Source organism: Phalaenopsis equestris, unplaced genomic scaffold (genome assembly GCF_001263595.1).
Source record: "Phalaenopsis equestris unplaced genomic scaffold, ASM126359v1 Scaffold000840, whole genome shotgun sequence".
NCBI classification, from domain to species: Eukaryota; Viridiplantae; Streptophyta; class Magnoliopsida; order Asparagales; family Orchidaceae; genus Phalaenopsis; species Phalaenopsis equestris.
In genome coordinates, this window is record NW_018165280.1 from 5,590,418 (window position 1) to 5,607,025 (window position 16,608).

At 36.7% G+C, this 16,608-nt stretch overlaps 2 protein-coding genes across 5 annotated transcripts in view; both read right to left on the minus strand.

The window, feature by feature from the left end:
- Nucleotides 1–1,627: 1,627 nt before the first annotated feature.
- LOC110031728 (premnaspirodiene oxygenase-like) lies at nt 1,628–3,260 on the minus strand. The gene is made up of 2 exons (XM_020735089.1): nt 2,434–3,260; nt 1,628–2,280 (listed from the first exon to the last, which is right to left on the minus strand). Exons 1-2 carry the CDS (start codon nt 3,133–3,135, stop codon nt 1,663–1,665), a joined length of 1,320 nt encoding a protein of 439 aa, XP_020590748.1. The 5' UTR covers nt 3,136–3,260; the 3' UTR covers nt 1,628–1,662.
- Nucleotides 3,261–5,770: 2,510 nt separating this feature from the next.
- LOC110031774 overlaps nt 5,771–16,608 on the minus strand; it is a 25,056-nt gene continuing 14,218 nt past the window's right edge. For 3 of the 4 annotated variants that reach the window (XM_020735169.1, XM_020735166.1, XM_020735165.1), the window contains one exon: nt 14,419–14,838. In XM_020735169.1, coding sequence (XP_020590828.1) covers nt 14,725–14,838 — 114 coding nt within the window. In that variant the 3' untranslated portion in view covers nt 14,419–14,724. Of the gene's footprint in view, nt 6,222–14,418; nt 14,839–16,608 lie in introns of those variants that run through there. The other variant, XM_020735168.1, reaches the window with a different exon arrangement.

Sequence of the window (16,608 nt, forward strand, 5' to 3'; positions counted from 1 at the left end):
CCAGCATTGGATTTGCGTTGGACAACTCTAACACAAATAAAATTTCGTCAGGCTTACTGTCAGCTTGTTCGACACTATTAAGTAGAATCCTTATGTTAGCAACATGTCGTCACTAATGTCGACACTAATTTTAAAGTCTACATATATGCAACGCTAAACACAATACTAAAACCATGCGTCAAAATTATTCAATGTACAAACCATAAACATGCAAATTCAACACTAAGAATTAGCGTCAGAAATATTCTGATGAATACTCTGACGCTAATTAGCTCATTTCCTGAGTGAAAAGAATTCTTGAATTGAGGGTAGAGATTTCCTACCAAGGATTTGACCTCAAACTTTGTCTAAACTCCGATTAAGGCTAACTTAAAATATGTAGACCCAATCATTTTTCTCTCTCTTCTTGTGGTGAGAAAAATCATTTGAATTCTCTAAAATAGCATCTTAATATTGATCAAGCTCTTAACATAATATTACCAACTTTTTATAATACGGAGTAACTTCAAGATAATTTTTTCTAGATTTCAAAGTTAATTTTTCAATTAAAAATTTTGTGAAGAATTCTTTAAGTTTATATAAAGATCTCGACATCCTCTCAAATATCTTGAGCACTGAAAGAAATAGATGAGAATTTTCTATGGTAGGTTTCTTGGAGTTGATGAGCTATGCCATCACCAGAGAATTTTTGGATTACAATATTTTTTATATTTGAATCGCTAGCAATAGGTTTTGGAATTTCTCATATTAAATACCAATTTTGACTCTGTTGTTGATCAACAATTTTATGGATTGAGCTCACTTGGATAGTTGTGTCCATTAAGTTTTACAACTGTAAGGTAATATAGTAAATTCTTAGAAAAAATATTCAGCCTAAGTTGTAGTGAGGTGGCTTTGGAATTATTAGAATTGGTCAATGTAGATTTGTACGACATCCTCACAGTCTGAGAAGTCTACCTCAAAAAAACATAGATATGCCCTAGTTTGGATAGGGGCTTAACCTGCGCAATTTTGATGCTAAAGAAAAAAACAATTGAACGCCTCAGATCTCTGAATGTTGTGATCCGTTCGTTGCCTTTTAAATTGGCTCTAATCAAATGCTTCATATCTCTGAATACTGCAGTCCACTCATTTTCCTTCCCAACAAGTTCTAATCGCAATTGTATTGCAAGGGTCTCTGAATGTCGTGATCCAATCATTCCCTTCCCAACAAGCTGTAATCGCCATTCTTCCATGAGGGGTCTCCAAAAGCCAATACAGTTGTTGCTTGTATCATGTGAGGGGTCGGTCATGTAAATGATGGTATTGGGCGAATGCGAGAGGGGCAAGCGTCACGTATGAGAACCCGGAGACGATCTTGAGGGGTTTAGGTTGTCGTCTCGTAGGCTAGGATGGGCTTTGATACCATGTAGTTTTGATTGGGGAGAAATAATTATTTCTCTTTGATTTGATTGAAAACAATTACAAGTTAAATACAGGGAGATGTCTCCCACATCAGAAAAGCAGTAAAATCAGCCGTAAATCTCATGATAAAAGAAATAAATAGCAAAGACATACCAATAATGCTTCATTCTAAAAATAAAAATACTTAATAATAGAATATACTAAAATAAAACGTCCCAAAAAATTCAACATTTACTTATGAAAATCCACATAAACTATTCAAAGTACTGACTTGTAAGGAAAAGCAAGCAAACACAAGTCATTTTTCCTCCTGAGAATTACACCAGAAGCCTCACTTATGTCAAGCTCCTCCGATTTCCTCCCATCAGGCATCTCCCAATCAAAATGTAACAGAAGCTGAGCAAGCCAGAGCTCCACACCAGCCAGCCCGAATGGCATCCCTGGGCACATTCTACGCCCCGCACCAAAAGGAATGAACTCAAAGTTTGCACCTTTGAAGTCAATCTCACTCCTCTCAAATCTCTCAGGTTGAAAGCTCTCAGGGTCCTTCCAATATTTTGGATCTCTTCCAATGGCCCATGCGTTGATGATGACGTGTGTACCTTCAGATATCAAGTACTCTGAGACCTTAGTTGTCTCACGACAAACTCTAGGCACTAGAAGAGGAACTGGAGGATGAAGCCTTAGTGTTTCTTTGATGACTTGTTGTAAGTATTTCATTTCATTCATATGAATCATTTCTATTTTTGACCTTCCTTTTACTGATTTTCTCACCTCCTCTTGAGCCTTACGCATGGCCTCTGGATGTCTTACGAGCTCTGTCATCGCCCATTCTATTGAGGAAGCTGTAGTGTCTGTTCCTGCAACAAATAGACCCTGCAAAAACGAGAAAAAATTAGATGTTTTGTTAGCTCATGACTTTGCTTAAATAATCACTCGAAAAAAGTTTCCAGCTTGAACAAGCTGATGGAATAATACACCAACAACTCTATTTCCTGAACTGCACAGTGGTTGGACCAAAAAACTTACCAAAATGACAGCTTTGATATTGTCCACTGTAAGATGAATCTCCAGTTGTCCTGTTTCTCTAAGCCTCAGAAGAACATCAACCAGATCATCCTCCATGTCATCTCCACCAGCCTTCTTCTCAAGGTGTTCCTCAATTATGTCATTCAATATAGAATCCAATTCCCGGTGTACTCTTTTCATTTTAAAGTTCAGACTAAGGAACATCCTAAGAAAACCCAACGAAGGAAATAAATCCATCAAGCTGAAATATGAGGCCAACTCCAATCCTTTCCTCATGGCCGACAGAAACTTCTGTTGGTGAACACACTCCTTCCCAAAAGCAGCCTTTGTAATTGCAGTGCTTGTTAAAATAAGCAACATCTTGGTTAAATTAACTGGAGTTCCATGTGGAGTTAACAGGATCTTCTGTAACAAACTGTTACCCTCTTCCTCTCTTAACGAATGAAAAGACTTCACTCTTTTGAAACTTAAAAGCTCTAAAGTACAGATCTTTCTCAGCTCCCTCCAGTAAGTTCCATAAGGGGCAAAGCCTATATCACTGGAGTTGTAAAGCAAGGCCTCACTGGCAGCTATTGGAGGTCTAGAAGCAAAGTTGAGATCTTGAGTCTTCATAACCTGGCAGGCAAGCTCTGGGCTGGAAATAACCAGAGAGTTAATCTCACCAAGCTTGATATGGAGAAGAGAGCCATACAGCTTAGACATGCTGTTAAGCTTGTGGTGGAGGTTTACACCTAGAAGGTGATGAATGCTTCCAATGATAGGGAGTTTTGGTGGCCCTGGAGGAAAGTTTTTGTCTCCATGGATTAGGATGCTTTTATGGCTTCTTAGGGATCGGAAGAGGAGGAGGATGGGGAAGAGGAAAAGTGAGAGCAGCATGATTTATGAGTGAAAGTTTATGTGTCATTTCTTAGCATGGCTGCAAATATATATGCATTAGTTGCATGATGTAGGAGAGAAGTTTAGGCAAAATTCTATTGATGGTTCCAGCAGAAGTCATAGATAAAAGGACAAATTCTGAGTTTACTCTTTCTAGCTTCACTTGATATTCCTTTTAAATTATTAGAATATTTAACAAAGAATTTGATTTCATCATCATTATTATTTTGGGCTGTTCACATGCACAGCGCCTGCTGTATATAAATTTAGCAAGTTCTTTCATCCATTTTTTAAATTCTCGCTCAAATATCAAGATTCATGATAAACCCTGGTTCATATTTTTCATTTTGATCAAATTCTCAATGATTTGATTGCGACACAGGTTAAGTACATCAACTTTGTAGTTCATAAATATTGTCTGGGTGTTAGATTTTATAAATGTAATATTTCGGGTGCATGTAATTATCCCTATTATGTCGAGTATGTGTCATTGTTATAAATATTATGTCTTATCATCCATAAATGAATATTGTAGAATTTTTTAATTTAATTTTTATGTTTTCATTGGCTATACTATTTTTTAAGAGAATTTATCTGTTGAAATTTCATTGAAATTATCGTGGAAGAGAGAAAATTTGCGTATGGAGACCGTATGCACAGCGCATATGGTATCCAATCACAGTCATCCGTTTTTAAATTTTTTTTTTTAAGAAAAAAATTAATAAAAGCGGGACCCAATGTCATACGAAAAAATATTACATCAGTACTACACACGTAGTGGTAACGTGCGTAGCCAATGAAATCACGCCATAACACCCCACGCGACAGAGAAAAAAAAACGGCGCAGTAACACGGGGAATATTCCCTCTCATGTTATTGATGTGTTATTCATGTGTTATTGCGTGTTATTGATGTGTTATTGTGTTATTATAACACCAAGAATATTCTCAGGACAAAATAACACATGAATAACACACAATAACACCTAAATAACACGAGAAATATTCCCGACAGAGAAAAAAACGGCGCAGTAACACGGGAGAATATTCTTCCCCGTGTTATTCATGTGTTATTGTGTGTTATTCATGTGTTATTCATGTGTTATTGATGTGTTATTGTGTTATTATAACACCAAGAATATTCTCAGGACAAAATAACACATGAATAACACACAATAACACATGAATAACACGGGGAAGAATATTCTCCCGTGTTACTGCGCCGTTTTTTTCTCTGTCGGGAATATTTCTCGTGTTATTTAGGTGTTATTGTGTGTTATTCATGTTCATACAGGCTTTGTTTGGATGAGTTTTGATGTGCGGCTATGATCAGAGAGTCACCATATGTAATTTTTTTTTTTTTTTGAAAAGTAGAGAGATTTCTATTGCCAAATCTCCCCTTGATAAAGCTTTTTATCTCCATTCAGATTCGCTGAGCACCATTGAATCAGATTTTCTTCATTCAGCTGAGCTGAACTCCATTTCTCCTCGTGATTTCCTCCTAAAAAATTTGGAATCAAGTGACTTGATTGTAATTGAAATGTCATTTTTTGATGCAGATGCTGAAATTGTCTTCCAAACTTTACACATGGAACTATTCTGTGAGAAGTCGACTATATTAGGCAGCAGAAATGCCCAGTCCTTGTCCAACTTTATAATAAGGCTGTAAAATAAGTCAAGTATTTAACAAAATATTTATGATTAGACTCAATGAAAGCTCATTCATCTTATTTTTTGATTAATTGATTGAATAAATTTAAATATTTTTATAATTAATCAAAGAAAAACATTCATACATATTTGAATAAATGATTGGATAAATTTGAACATTTATGTAAATATCTAGTTGTTGAATGAACAAATTCAAATAATGGCTATATATATATAATTATTTAGAACTAGTAAATAAGCTCATTAGTAAATTGAATTAAAGTTTGCTCATAATCATTTAAGCTTTATACTATTTTGTGCTTTTAGTGAGACATCATTGAAATGTTTGAAATAGTAATGTTGATAAGATTTAAAGGTTATGTTTCAATTATTGAGTTTGTAACTCATGGGGCTTTGCAAGAGATCATTGAAAATCATGTTTTAAGGAAAATAAATAAATTTTTAAGAGGTTTAAAGCTTATGAGATTTAAAAAAATTATTTTTTTGAACTAATAAAATGGGCATGTCATTGTCTGATAGGCTCGGCCTAATAAAAAACACGAATTCAAAAATCTTAGAGTTAAACTCGAGCCCAATTGAACATGTTTTTGATGAATGAGTTCGAAATTGGCTGCGAGTTGATTTTGTTTGATTAATATTTAGAAACCCTTGCTAATTGGCCAATGGTTTTAACTTGTAAGATAAAATTTTATATCTATTGAACTCATATTTGTGAAAAAAAAAATCTCATGAAAATCATTATTGGAAGTAAAAATTGAAACTAAAAACTTACAACACAATTTGGACCCTCTTCCACAACAACCAACTCCTCTATCATAAAATAAACCTCTCAAAATAGATAAGAAAGTATAAAGTAGATATGAAACACCCTTAGCCCCTCACCCCCTAAGAGAGTAAGAGAATCCTAAGGAAAATCCTCTCTTTTTGCTCTTCAACCATCTCCGGGTCTCTCCCCTCTCCAAAGATACCCTACAGAACTTTTGTATAACTTAATCTATGAAATTGGTAAGAAATCTCTTGCTAAAATAATTTCCCGCTTTTTTGGTGTGGTCGCGCCGAAAAGTGATGTAGTTATGCCAACCTTCAAAATCGGGCAGCGTGGTCACGCCCGATCACGGTGTGGTCACGTCGCCTCTTTGAACTTCAGGTGTGGTCACGCCAAATTGTGGTATGGTCATGCCCCGGTGTGGTCACGTCGCCTCTTTTTCTCATTCCAAAATGTATGTTTTCAATCTTTGTAACCTACACAACATCAGCAACAACCTTACCCAAGTGTAATTATGTGATAAATCAGTAAAATAGCAGAAAAATGTAGGGTACAATGCAGGTAAAATTACGTAAAATTGACACATGTCAGTAACTTGACATTTTAGTTACTGAAGCTCTTTGATGTTGTGAGGCAATAACATGTTCACGAACACTTAAACCTTCTCAAGTTTAGCTTTGATCCCTTCAAATGCTAGCATATACCTTAAGAACTCACATGTTCTAGCCCTAAACATGCACTTAAGTTGCTTCACTTTTATATTATATTTTTTAGTGCTTCAAAAACTACTCCCAAGTCTTTTTTGTGTTGTTCAGGCATTTTATTCTTTACCAACATTCATCTATATGTACTTCAGTATTCTTTTTTTCTTATGCTTAGTTGGTAAATAATAAATCTATGTTCTTGAGGCATTCATGTTCTTGTTTTTAAAAGACTTTATATTATAACAAAGCACACCACTATGGTGATGAACTAGTCTTCTTAGCATCTATAAAATACATTTTTATTTGGATATGCCTAAAAAATCATCCAGAAAGCTCATGATAGAGGGACCAAAAACTGAACCCACGAGCACATTGATATGCGGTAGGGGATAGTTGTCATTTGGACACACCAAGTGGAGGCTAGTGAATTCAACACACATTTATGATTTCTTATTTGATTTTGGGGCGATCACTATGTTTGCCACCCATTTCGGGTACTACAATTCTTTGATGTACCTTGCCTCTAGTTGCTTATGCATTTCTTCCTGAATTACTTTTGCTAATGTGAGTGCCACTAATCTTGAAGTTTTGGATTGATATTAAGACATTGATAAGTAAGAGTGGAGCGATTTAGAATTTCCTTATCTGACCAAGTCAACACATTGCAATATTCTCTGTGGTGATGAGTTCGTCCCCATGACCTACATCAAAAGTTTTACTTAGCCAAACAAATGTATCATCTTCTCCATTTGGGATATCTTTGACCAACTATGACCTATATGACTAACTACTATTATAATTTCCAACTATGACCTTTATGACCAACTGATGCTACTGCAACGACGAGCTACAACCTCTTATGTTGGAGCCCGGTTTAAACAAATAATAATAAAAAAAATCAATTTATTTGTTGTCTAACAGTTTACGCCTCCCATTCTTTGGAAGAGGCGTGACTTTTGCTTTGGTTGGCCCACCACCCTAAATGCAAGCAAAAGAGAAGAATTAAGAAAATATTTTCTGCGATTAAACACCTTTTGAAACCGAACTCCGAGGCTGCTTCAAGAATTCAGTTCATGTGTAAGGTTTACGGGAAAAGGCTACAACTGACGGCTTAGGCTTCTTGCGACAGCGAGAGGAGGCATCCTTTTTCGACGGTTCTGCTCACGTGAAGAAGAGAGGAAGGCTTACGGAGAGAATATCATATCTCCTTTTCTAGCTTGGTGTGAGGCTTAGGAGAAGAGGACAAAAGCGGAGAGAATAAAAAGGGTTTTTTATTCTTATTTCATTCTTCTTCTTTACGACAGCGGAGGAAGCTCGAGGCTGATAAAACTGGCAGCGTCAAGAAAAAAACAATGGTGAAAGAATACGTCGACTTTGTAATTCCTTGAAGTTGAGATAAGTGTTTCTTTTAAATTGAAACATTTTGGTGTAAGTTCCTCAATTAGTAAAATCCTCTACAACTCTGTGGATGTAGGCAATTTGTCGAACCACGTAAATTTGTGTTCTTTTCTGGTGTGAATTTTCTTGTTCCATTTTTCACTTCTTCGTCGATCATTCTATTTTATTTCAATATACCACAACAACTGATATCAGAGCCAATGGCTGCAAAAGAAGTAAAGGTTTCAGGGATCGAGAAATTTGATGGCACAGATTTTGGTTATTGGAGGATGCAGATAGAGGACTACCTCTATGGGAAGAAACTTTATCTTCCGTTATTGGGGAAAATACCTGAAAGAATGAATGAAGCTGAATGAAATCTGTTGGATCGACATGTTATGGAGGTTTTTCGATTGATCCTATCGGGTTCGTTGCACATAACGTCGTCAAGGAGAGGACAACTGCAGATCTTATAGCAGCCCTGTCAGGTATATATGAAAAGTCATCGGCGAATAACAAGGTATATCTGATGAAGAAGTTATTCAATTTGAAGATGGTCGAAGGTACGTCTGTTGTACAACACCTGAATGGTTTCAATATAATCACAAATCAATTATCGTCCGTGAAAATTAAATTTGATGATGAGATACGTGCACTGATCTTGTTGGCTTCATTGTCAAATAGCTGGGAAGCTATGAGAATGACTGTCAGTAATGTTGACTGTCAGTAATTTTGCAGGTAAATCAAAATTGAAATATGAAGATATTTATTATTTGATTTTGGTTGAGGGGGTGCGCAGGAAATATTCTGGCGATATCTCAGGTTTGAGTTTAGGATTAAACGTTGATTCCAGGGGGAGATCACATGATAGGAACTCAAATAGAGGAAGATCAAAATCAAAGAACAGAAGCGGGAGTAAGTCAAGGCCTGGTAAACAAGTAACTTGTTGGAATTGTGACAAAACTAGTCACATAAAGAGGAACTGCAGAAATCCCAAGAAGGTGGAGAATGATAGTGCAGATGTGGTAACTGAAGAATCACAGGATACACTACTGTTGGCAGTTCATAGTTCTGTTGATGGCTGGATATTGTATTCAGTTGCTTCTTTCCGTATAACTTTTCATCGGGAATTGATGCAAAATTATGTTGCAGGTGACTTTGGGAAAGTATATCTGGCAGATGGAGAAGCTCTGAAAGTGGTAGGAATGGAAGATATTAACATTGCACTTCCAAACAAGAACAAGTGGACTCTGCAAAAGTTCAGACACATTCCTGAACTGAAGAAGAACCTCATTTCTGTTAGGCAGCTTGATGAGTGTGGACATTCAGTAGTGTTCTCAGATAGCACCTGGAAGGTTACTAAAGGAGCACTGGTACTGACTCGAGGTAAGAAAACATGTATGTTATATATGACTACTGGTTTAATTAACAGTGTTGATACTACTGTTGCAGACAACACAACAGAGTTGTGGCATTACAGACTTGTCGTAGACGGCCACATGAGTCAAAGAGGTATGAAGGAACTTCAGTCCAGAGGCAAGCTACCAGAAATGAAGTCAATTTATTTCAGCATGTGTGAGAGTTGCATTATGGGGAAGCAGAGAAATGTCAATTTCTTGAAAGGTGGCAGGACGCTAAAGACAGGAAAACTGGATCTTGTACACACAGATGTGTGGAGACCTTCTTCAGTAGCATCTCGTAGAGGCACTCGTTACTAAGTCACGTTTATTGATGATCATAGCATAAAGATATGGATTTATTTCTTGAAGTATAAATCTGATGTATTTAGTGTGTTCAATACTTGGAAGGCCATGATTGAGACAGAGACATGCTTAAAGCTGAAATGTCTGAGGTCTGGTAATGGAAATGTCTGGAAATGTCTGAGGTCTGGTAATGATGGTGAGTACATTGATGGTGGATTCAATGAGTATTGTGCAGCTCAGGGAATAAGAATGGAGAAGACCATTCCAGGGACACCACAACAAAATGGTGTTGCAGAACACATGAACGGGACCATTAATGAGTGGACAAGAAGCATGAGATTGCACGTCGGACTACCACCTACTTTATGGACAGAAGCAGTTAGTACTGCAGTTTATTTGATCAACAAAGGGTCATCTGTTCCATTAAACTGTGAATTACCTGAAGAAGTCTAGAGTGGGAAAGAGGTTAATTTTTCTCACCTTAAGACTTTTGGTTGTCTTTCTTATATTATCATTAATCCTGATGCTCGAAGTAAGCTTGAGGCTAAATCAAGGAAGTGTTATTTTATTGGCTATAGAGATGAGGCATTTGGATATCGTTTCTGGGATGATCAAGGTCGAAAGATCATAAGGATCAAGAACGTGATTTTCAATGAGAAGGTTATGTACAAGGACAAGTTCAGTATATCAGTATAGTTTCTGAAACATCTGAAACAACACTGAAGGAATATGAGTTGGTAAGATTTGATCATTTACCAGAGGTCTCAGTGCATGGCAGAGATGCTGGTGATGAGGTGAGTGGATCTGAAGCATCCACTCTTATTGTTCCACAGTCAGTTTCAGAGCAGTCTACCCCTATAGTTGCAGTTCGTAGTTGTCTACCCCTATAGTTGCAGTTCGCGGGTCAGAAAGGGCTAGACGTTCTCCACAACGTTATTCTCCAACTTTGAACTATATTATGCTTACAGATGGTGGAGAACCTCAGAGTTATCAAAAAACCTTGCAAGATGAAAATTCGAACGAGTGGGAGCTAGCCATGAAGGAGGAGATGGATTCTTTGCTAGAAAATCATACTTGGGAGTTAACAGAACTTACATCTGAGAAGAAGGCATTACACAACAAGTGGGTGTATCGGATGAAGACTGAGCATGATGGCAGTAAGAGGTACAAGACTAGACTTGTTGTAAAGGGTTTTCAGCAGAAGCACGATATTTATTATTCGGAGATTTTCTCTCCTGTGGTGAGGCTTACAACCATCAGAATTGTATTGTCTATGATGACTACTGAAGATCTCTTCCTTGAGCAGTTAGATGTGAAGACAGTCTCTTCATGGGGATCTTGAAGAAGAAATCTACATGGACCAACCTGAAGGGTTCGTGGTACAGGGAAAGGAAGAGTCAGTTTGCAGATTGAAGAAGAGCTTGTATGACCTGAAATAAGCTCCTAGACAAGATACAAGAAATTTGATAATTTCATGCACAGTACAGGATACAGCAGATGTCAGGCAGCTCACTGCTGCTATGTCAAGTATTTTGAAAATTTCTATATCATCCTACTGCTGTATGTAGATGATATGCTTATTGCAGGTGCTAGTATTTAGGAGATCAATAATCTGAAGGAACAGATGTCAGAACACTTTGCAATGAAGGATTTGGGAGTGGCAAAGCAAATTCTTGGTATGAGAATTGTCAGAGACAGAGTCAGAGGCATGTTGAGACTCTCTCAGGCTGAGTATGTGAAAAAGGTACTTAGCAGGTTCAACATGGATAAGGTCAAACCAGTTGGCACACCATTGGGAAATCACTTTAGACTTAGCAAGAATCAGTGACCCAAGTCAGAGGAGGAACGAGATCACATCAGTAAGGTTCCTTATGCTTCAGCTATTGGTTCACTTTTGTATGTTATGGTTTTGTATGTTATGGTTTGCACCTTATGGTTTGCACCAGACCGAATATTTCCCACACAGTGAAAGTTGTTAGCAGATACATGAGTAATCCTGGAAAGGAACATTGGGAAACAGTGAAGTGAATCTTAAGATACCTAAGAGGCTCTTCAGAAACTTGCTTATGTTTCTCAGGAAAGAGTCAAAGTCACGACGCTATGTTGATGTTTTTTTAGTTGGAGACATTGATACTAGAAGTACTATATGCTATATTTACACTATTAGTGGCACAGCAGTGTCATGGGGCTCTAAACTGCAGAAGACAGTTTCGTTGTCTACTACAAAAGCTGAGGAAATAGCAGTATCAGAGGCTACAAAAGAGATGATATGGCTACAGGGCTTCCTGGAAGAATTGGGCAAGAAGAATCAGAAGGGCATTCTCTAAAGTGATAGTCAGAGCACCATATTCCTTGCCAGGAATCCATTATTTCAGTCCAGGACTAAGCACATTCAGATCAGACATCACCTCATGCGGTCAATGTTGGATCACAGATAGTTGTTGCTTGAGAAAATTGTGGAAGCCAAAACACTGTTGATATGTTGACAGAGGGTGTTGCTCTAGAGAAACTGATGTTGTGCACAACTTCAGTTGGTCTTATAGCTTGAAGACAGGGGTCTTAAGTTGCAGAGGTGGAAGATTCATGTTTGAAGAAAAGGGTGATGCTGCCAGTGGAGGATATCAATTTGAGGAAGAAGACGTTGTAGTCTGTGTACCGGTCTCCAAGTGGGAGATTTGTTATGGTGGAGCCCGGTTTAAACAAATAATAAAGAAAAAAACAATTTACTTGCCGCCTAACTGTTCCAGCTTCCCATTCTTTGGAAGAGGCATGACTTTTGCTTTGGTTGGCCCCACCACCATAAATGCAAGCAAAAGAGAAGAATTAAAAAGATCTTTTATGCGATTGAACTCCTTTTGAAACCGAACTACAAGGCTGCTTCAAGAATTCGGTTCCTGTGTAAGGCTTACGGAAAAAGGCTACAGCAGACGACTTAGGCTTCTTGCGACAGCGAGAGGGAGGCATCCTTTTTCGGCGATTTTGCTCACGTGAAGAAGAGAGGAAGGCTTACGGAGAGAATACCATATCTACTTTTCTTGCTTGGTGTGAGGCTTAGGAGAAGAAGATAAAAGCGGAGAGCATAAAAAAGTTTTTTTATTCTTATTTCATTCTTCTTCTTTACGACAACGGAGGAAGCCCGAGGCGGATAAAACTGACAGCGTCAAGAAAGAAACAACGGTGAAGGAATACATTGATTTTGTAATTCCTTAAAGTTGAGATAAGTGTTTCTTGTAAATTGAAACATTCTGGTGTAAATTCCTCAATTAGTAAAATCATCTGCAACTCTGTGCATGCAAGCAATTTGTCAAATCACGTAAATCTGTGTGTTCTTTTTTTGTGTGAATTTTTTTGTTCTATTTTTCACTTCGTCATCGATCGTTTTATTTAATTTCAATATACCACAACGCAACCTATGTGCCAACTATGAGCTATGTGACTAACAGCTACTACATCTTTCAACTACGACCTATATAGCAAACTGATATTGTAGTTTCTAACTATAACCTATATGGTTGACTGACACTAGTGCAGCTATCAACTACGACCTGTGTGACCAACCAGAGCCTATGTGACCGGTTACTACTGCAACTTCCCACTACGTCCCCTGTGGCCAACTAACACTCTTGTAGATACTACCTATGGTTTATGTGGTTACTTCTACTACTTCCCGTTATGACCTCTGTAGCCAACTGACGCTTTTGCAGCTACCTGTTAAAGCTAATGTGAAAGTTATTACTGCAACTTCTCATTATGACCTTTATGACCTACTAACGTTTTTGCAGCTACCAACTATGACCTATTGCCAATTCTTGCTACAACTTTCAACTATGACCTTTGTGGTTGGCTAACACTATTATAACCACTACTTACGGCCTCTGTGGCCAACTGCAGCCATTACAACTTTTATGGTCAACTACTATCTTTCTAGCAAATAACTATGGCTTTTGTGGTTAACTATTGTTATTACAACTAAGAATTGCATTTGTTGTAGCTCAATTATGGTTATTATAACTAAACTATTATTGTACAAAAGTAATAATCAACATTGTAATTTCATCTTCTCCAATTCAGAAGAAGAGCATACCCATATACTTATAGTGATTTCATTTGACTGAATGGGGCCACGTGACTCCTGCAATTTTTCTATTATTTATGTGTTAAATCTTCGTACAACGCTAAAAAATTAAATAATACTCTAAATTCATGAATTTTCCGGCACATAACAATTAACTAAATTTCAAGACCTCAAATCTCTAAATTTTTGTGGAGTAATGCAACACTTTATCAATATTATGAAGTGTCAGAAGATTTATTATCCCATTTTAATATTAAAAAGTGTTAATTTTAAAAATTAATTAACCCATATAATTTTCTACTTAGTTTCTTATTCAATGACTCAATTGAGATATATTGAAAATTGTAAAATTACTTGCCATCTTATTTTAAATTAAGTTATAGTTATTTTTAACATAATCTTAAATTTAAAATTCTAGGACATTTGGATCCTCAATGTTTTGAGATATCTGACATTTCCACATGACAACACATACCAATCCATATCTTTAATCTTCAAATCTTTATATGCATAGCTCTAAGGGCAACTTGTTTGCATGAAAATACATTGACTCAAAAAATAAAATCCATTATTGTTTTAGTGTAGCTTTTGGGTCAAGGGATTAGATCTATTATGAGCAATTGCTTTTAAACAGTTTATAAAAACATTAGCTTGCTTCAGGTCCATCAATTTCAACATTAATTTAACATATATTCATCTCCATCATTTTATAATTTCAAACAGCATAAATTTATTTCTTTAACATATTATTTTCAATAAACATCACATCCATCTCAACCACAAGTAATATAAAAGAAAAAGGTAATATCTCCTCTTCTCCTTGACACTCAAAAAAACAATCAAAATATTGCATAAATGTCTTGTACCACAATCAGAAAAATGCAGGTTTAAATAGATGGTCCTAATTCTCTGCATGGGCTCCATAAAACCAGATGACAACAGAATTACATTAAATGTTTCATGGGATGTCAGACCATACAGCAAGCATTGAGAGAAATCTTGGATAAACAAACAGAATTAAAATTGTTTAAATAATGTCACAACAACAACAAAAAAGCCAATTTTGTTCAGGCACTTGGAAACCTACCTGTTGGATAATATGGTGATAATGAATACTTTGTTAAGGTTGATAAACTTCAGGAAGCCGTAGACCTACACTGGCTGCTGATTTGTTTAGTACCTTCTTCATTTCATCAGATCGATCCACAGCAATGTTGTAAGAGAAGAGTAAATCCTGGCAGAGGAAGACAGATGAATTTCAAATCAAATATTTACAGAACTAGAGACTGCAGAAACTCAAACCTTCTACTACTATAATTAGGCCTGTCAAAAAAAAAACTACCCGTTCGTGAACAACTCGTGCTCGGCTTGCTGGTTAAGAAGATCGGTCGAGTACAAAGAGTACGTGAATCAACTTAGTTTTCAATTCAAAATTGTGAATCAAAAACTTGAACTTCGGATTGAGTTGAACTCACCAGAAATTGACTCCATACAAGCCTTAAAATATTAGCTACCAAACAACTTCAAATTTAAAAAAAAAATTATTATTTCACAGCATCTTAACATTTAGAAAATAGTTGGATTGACTCTATCAAAAATTTTCATTTTTCTTGTACTTTTTATGATTGATGTATTACGTTTCTATAACTTGAAAATTAATAAATAATTTATATTTATGAGGGATATGACATTTAATTTTTAATTTACATGCATGTCGACTAACCTTATCTAAGTATCTTTTACGAACCGAACTGTCAAAGGGGGATATAATAAATATATCATATATATTCTATAAAAAAAAAGGGAGCAATAATATTAAATGCAAGGTCTTCAAATTTTCGATTTACTTGTAAGAAAATATATAGCCTCCAGAAGCATCAAAATGATCTTTCAACTTCTCTCATAAAAGTTCTCAAATGCCTGCCTTCACGTTCTATCGTAGCACACATGGCCCACTCACGTCCTTCTCCTCTTACCTATTAGCACCAACACAACATCCCCATCTCTCCAAAGTACAAGACTAGCAATCGCATGGTTGCTGAACTAATACAAAGCTAATAATCATATGCACTCGTAACCATATACTTTGTTCTTATCTCCATAATTTTAGACGTCATTGAAGCAGAAAAAAATTGCGTACGTCAATCGTACGCAAAGATGTGTACATAATATGGTACACGGACATTATACGGGGGTTACATGGGGGTTACAAGCGTGTTATAACTTCCTTGTAACTTTCATGTAACTCACCTGTAATCCGCGCTTTTATTTTATACATTGGGGTTACAAGATTACAGCGGGGTTACACGGGAGGTACAACGGGGTTATAGCCCCTTGTAATCCCCGTGTAACCCCCGTGTACCCTTTTACGTACGTAACTCCTGCATACGCTTGACATACGCAATTTTTTTCCCATTGAAGCTGGTCAGTGCCGGGACATAATTAAGCCAAGCCAGCTTGCAAACCGGCTCGAACTCAGAGTGTTAATAGCACATGGGTTGAGTTTATCGAGATGCAAGCTCGAGCTCAAGCTTGTCGAGTCAACTCAATTATAGATATTAATTTATTCATTAATCTTCCTCTCATATAATAAATAAAGTTTTATTATTCCATAAATTCTTGATGTAATTTTATCAGAACTTAGCTCAAATTCAAGCTTTCAAGCCGAGCTTGGCATAGCTGCCAAGAGCCAAGTTCAATTCAAGCTCGAGCCAACCATACATCTTACAAGTCGAACTCAAGTTTTGTGTGGTCAACTCGACTCATTTACACCCTAGTCGGTGCTAGCTCTGATGGCCATAATGAATATGGAATCTGCAACATCATCGCCTAACTTAGCTCTAGCAACTCAATGACTATTTAGCTCTGCTCTTTCTTATTATAAGGTGAAGCGGGGGCTAGAGACTGGACCGGTTGAGGGGCTAAGTGAAGTTTCCACCTAAGGGGAGGGTTTCCCCCTCCTAGTTATCTATTATTATTATTATTATTATTATTATATATATAT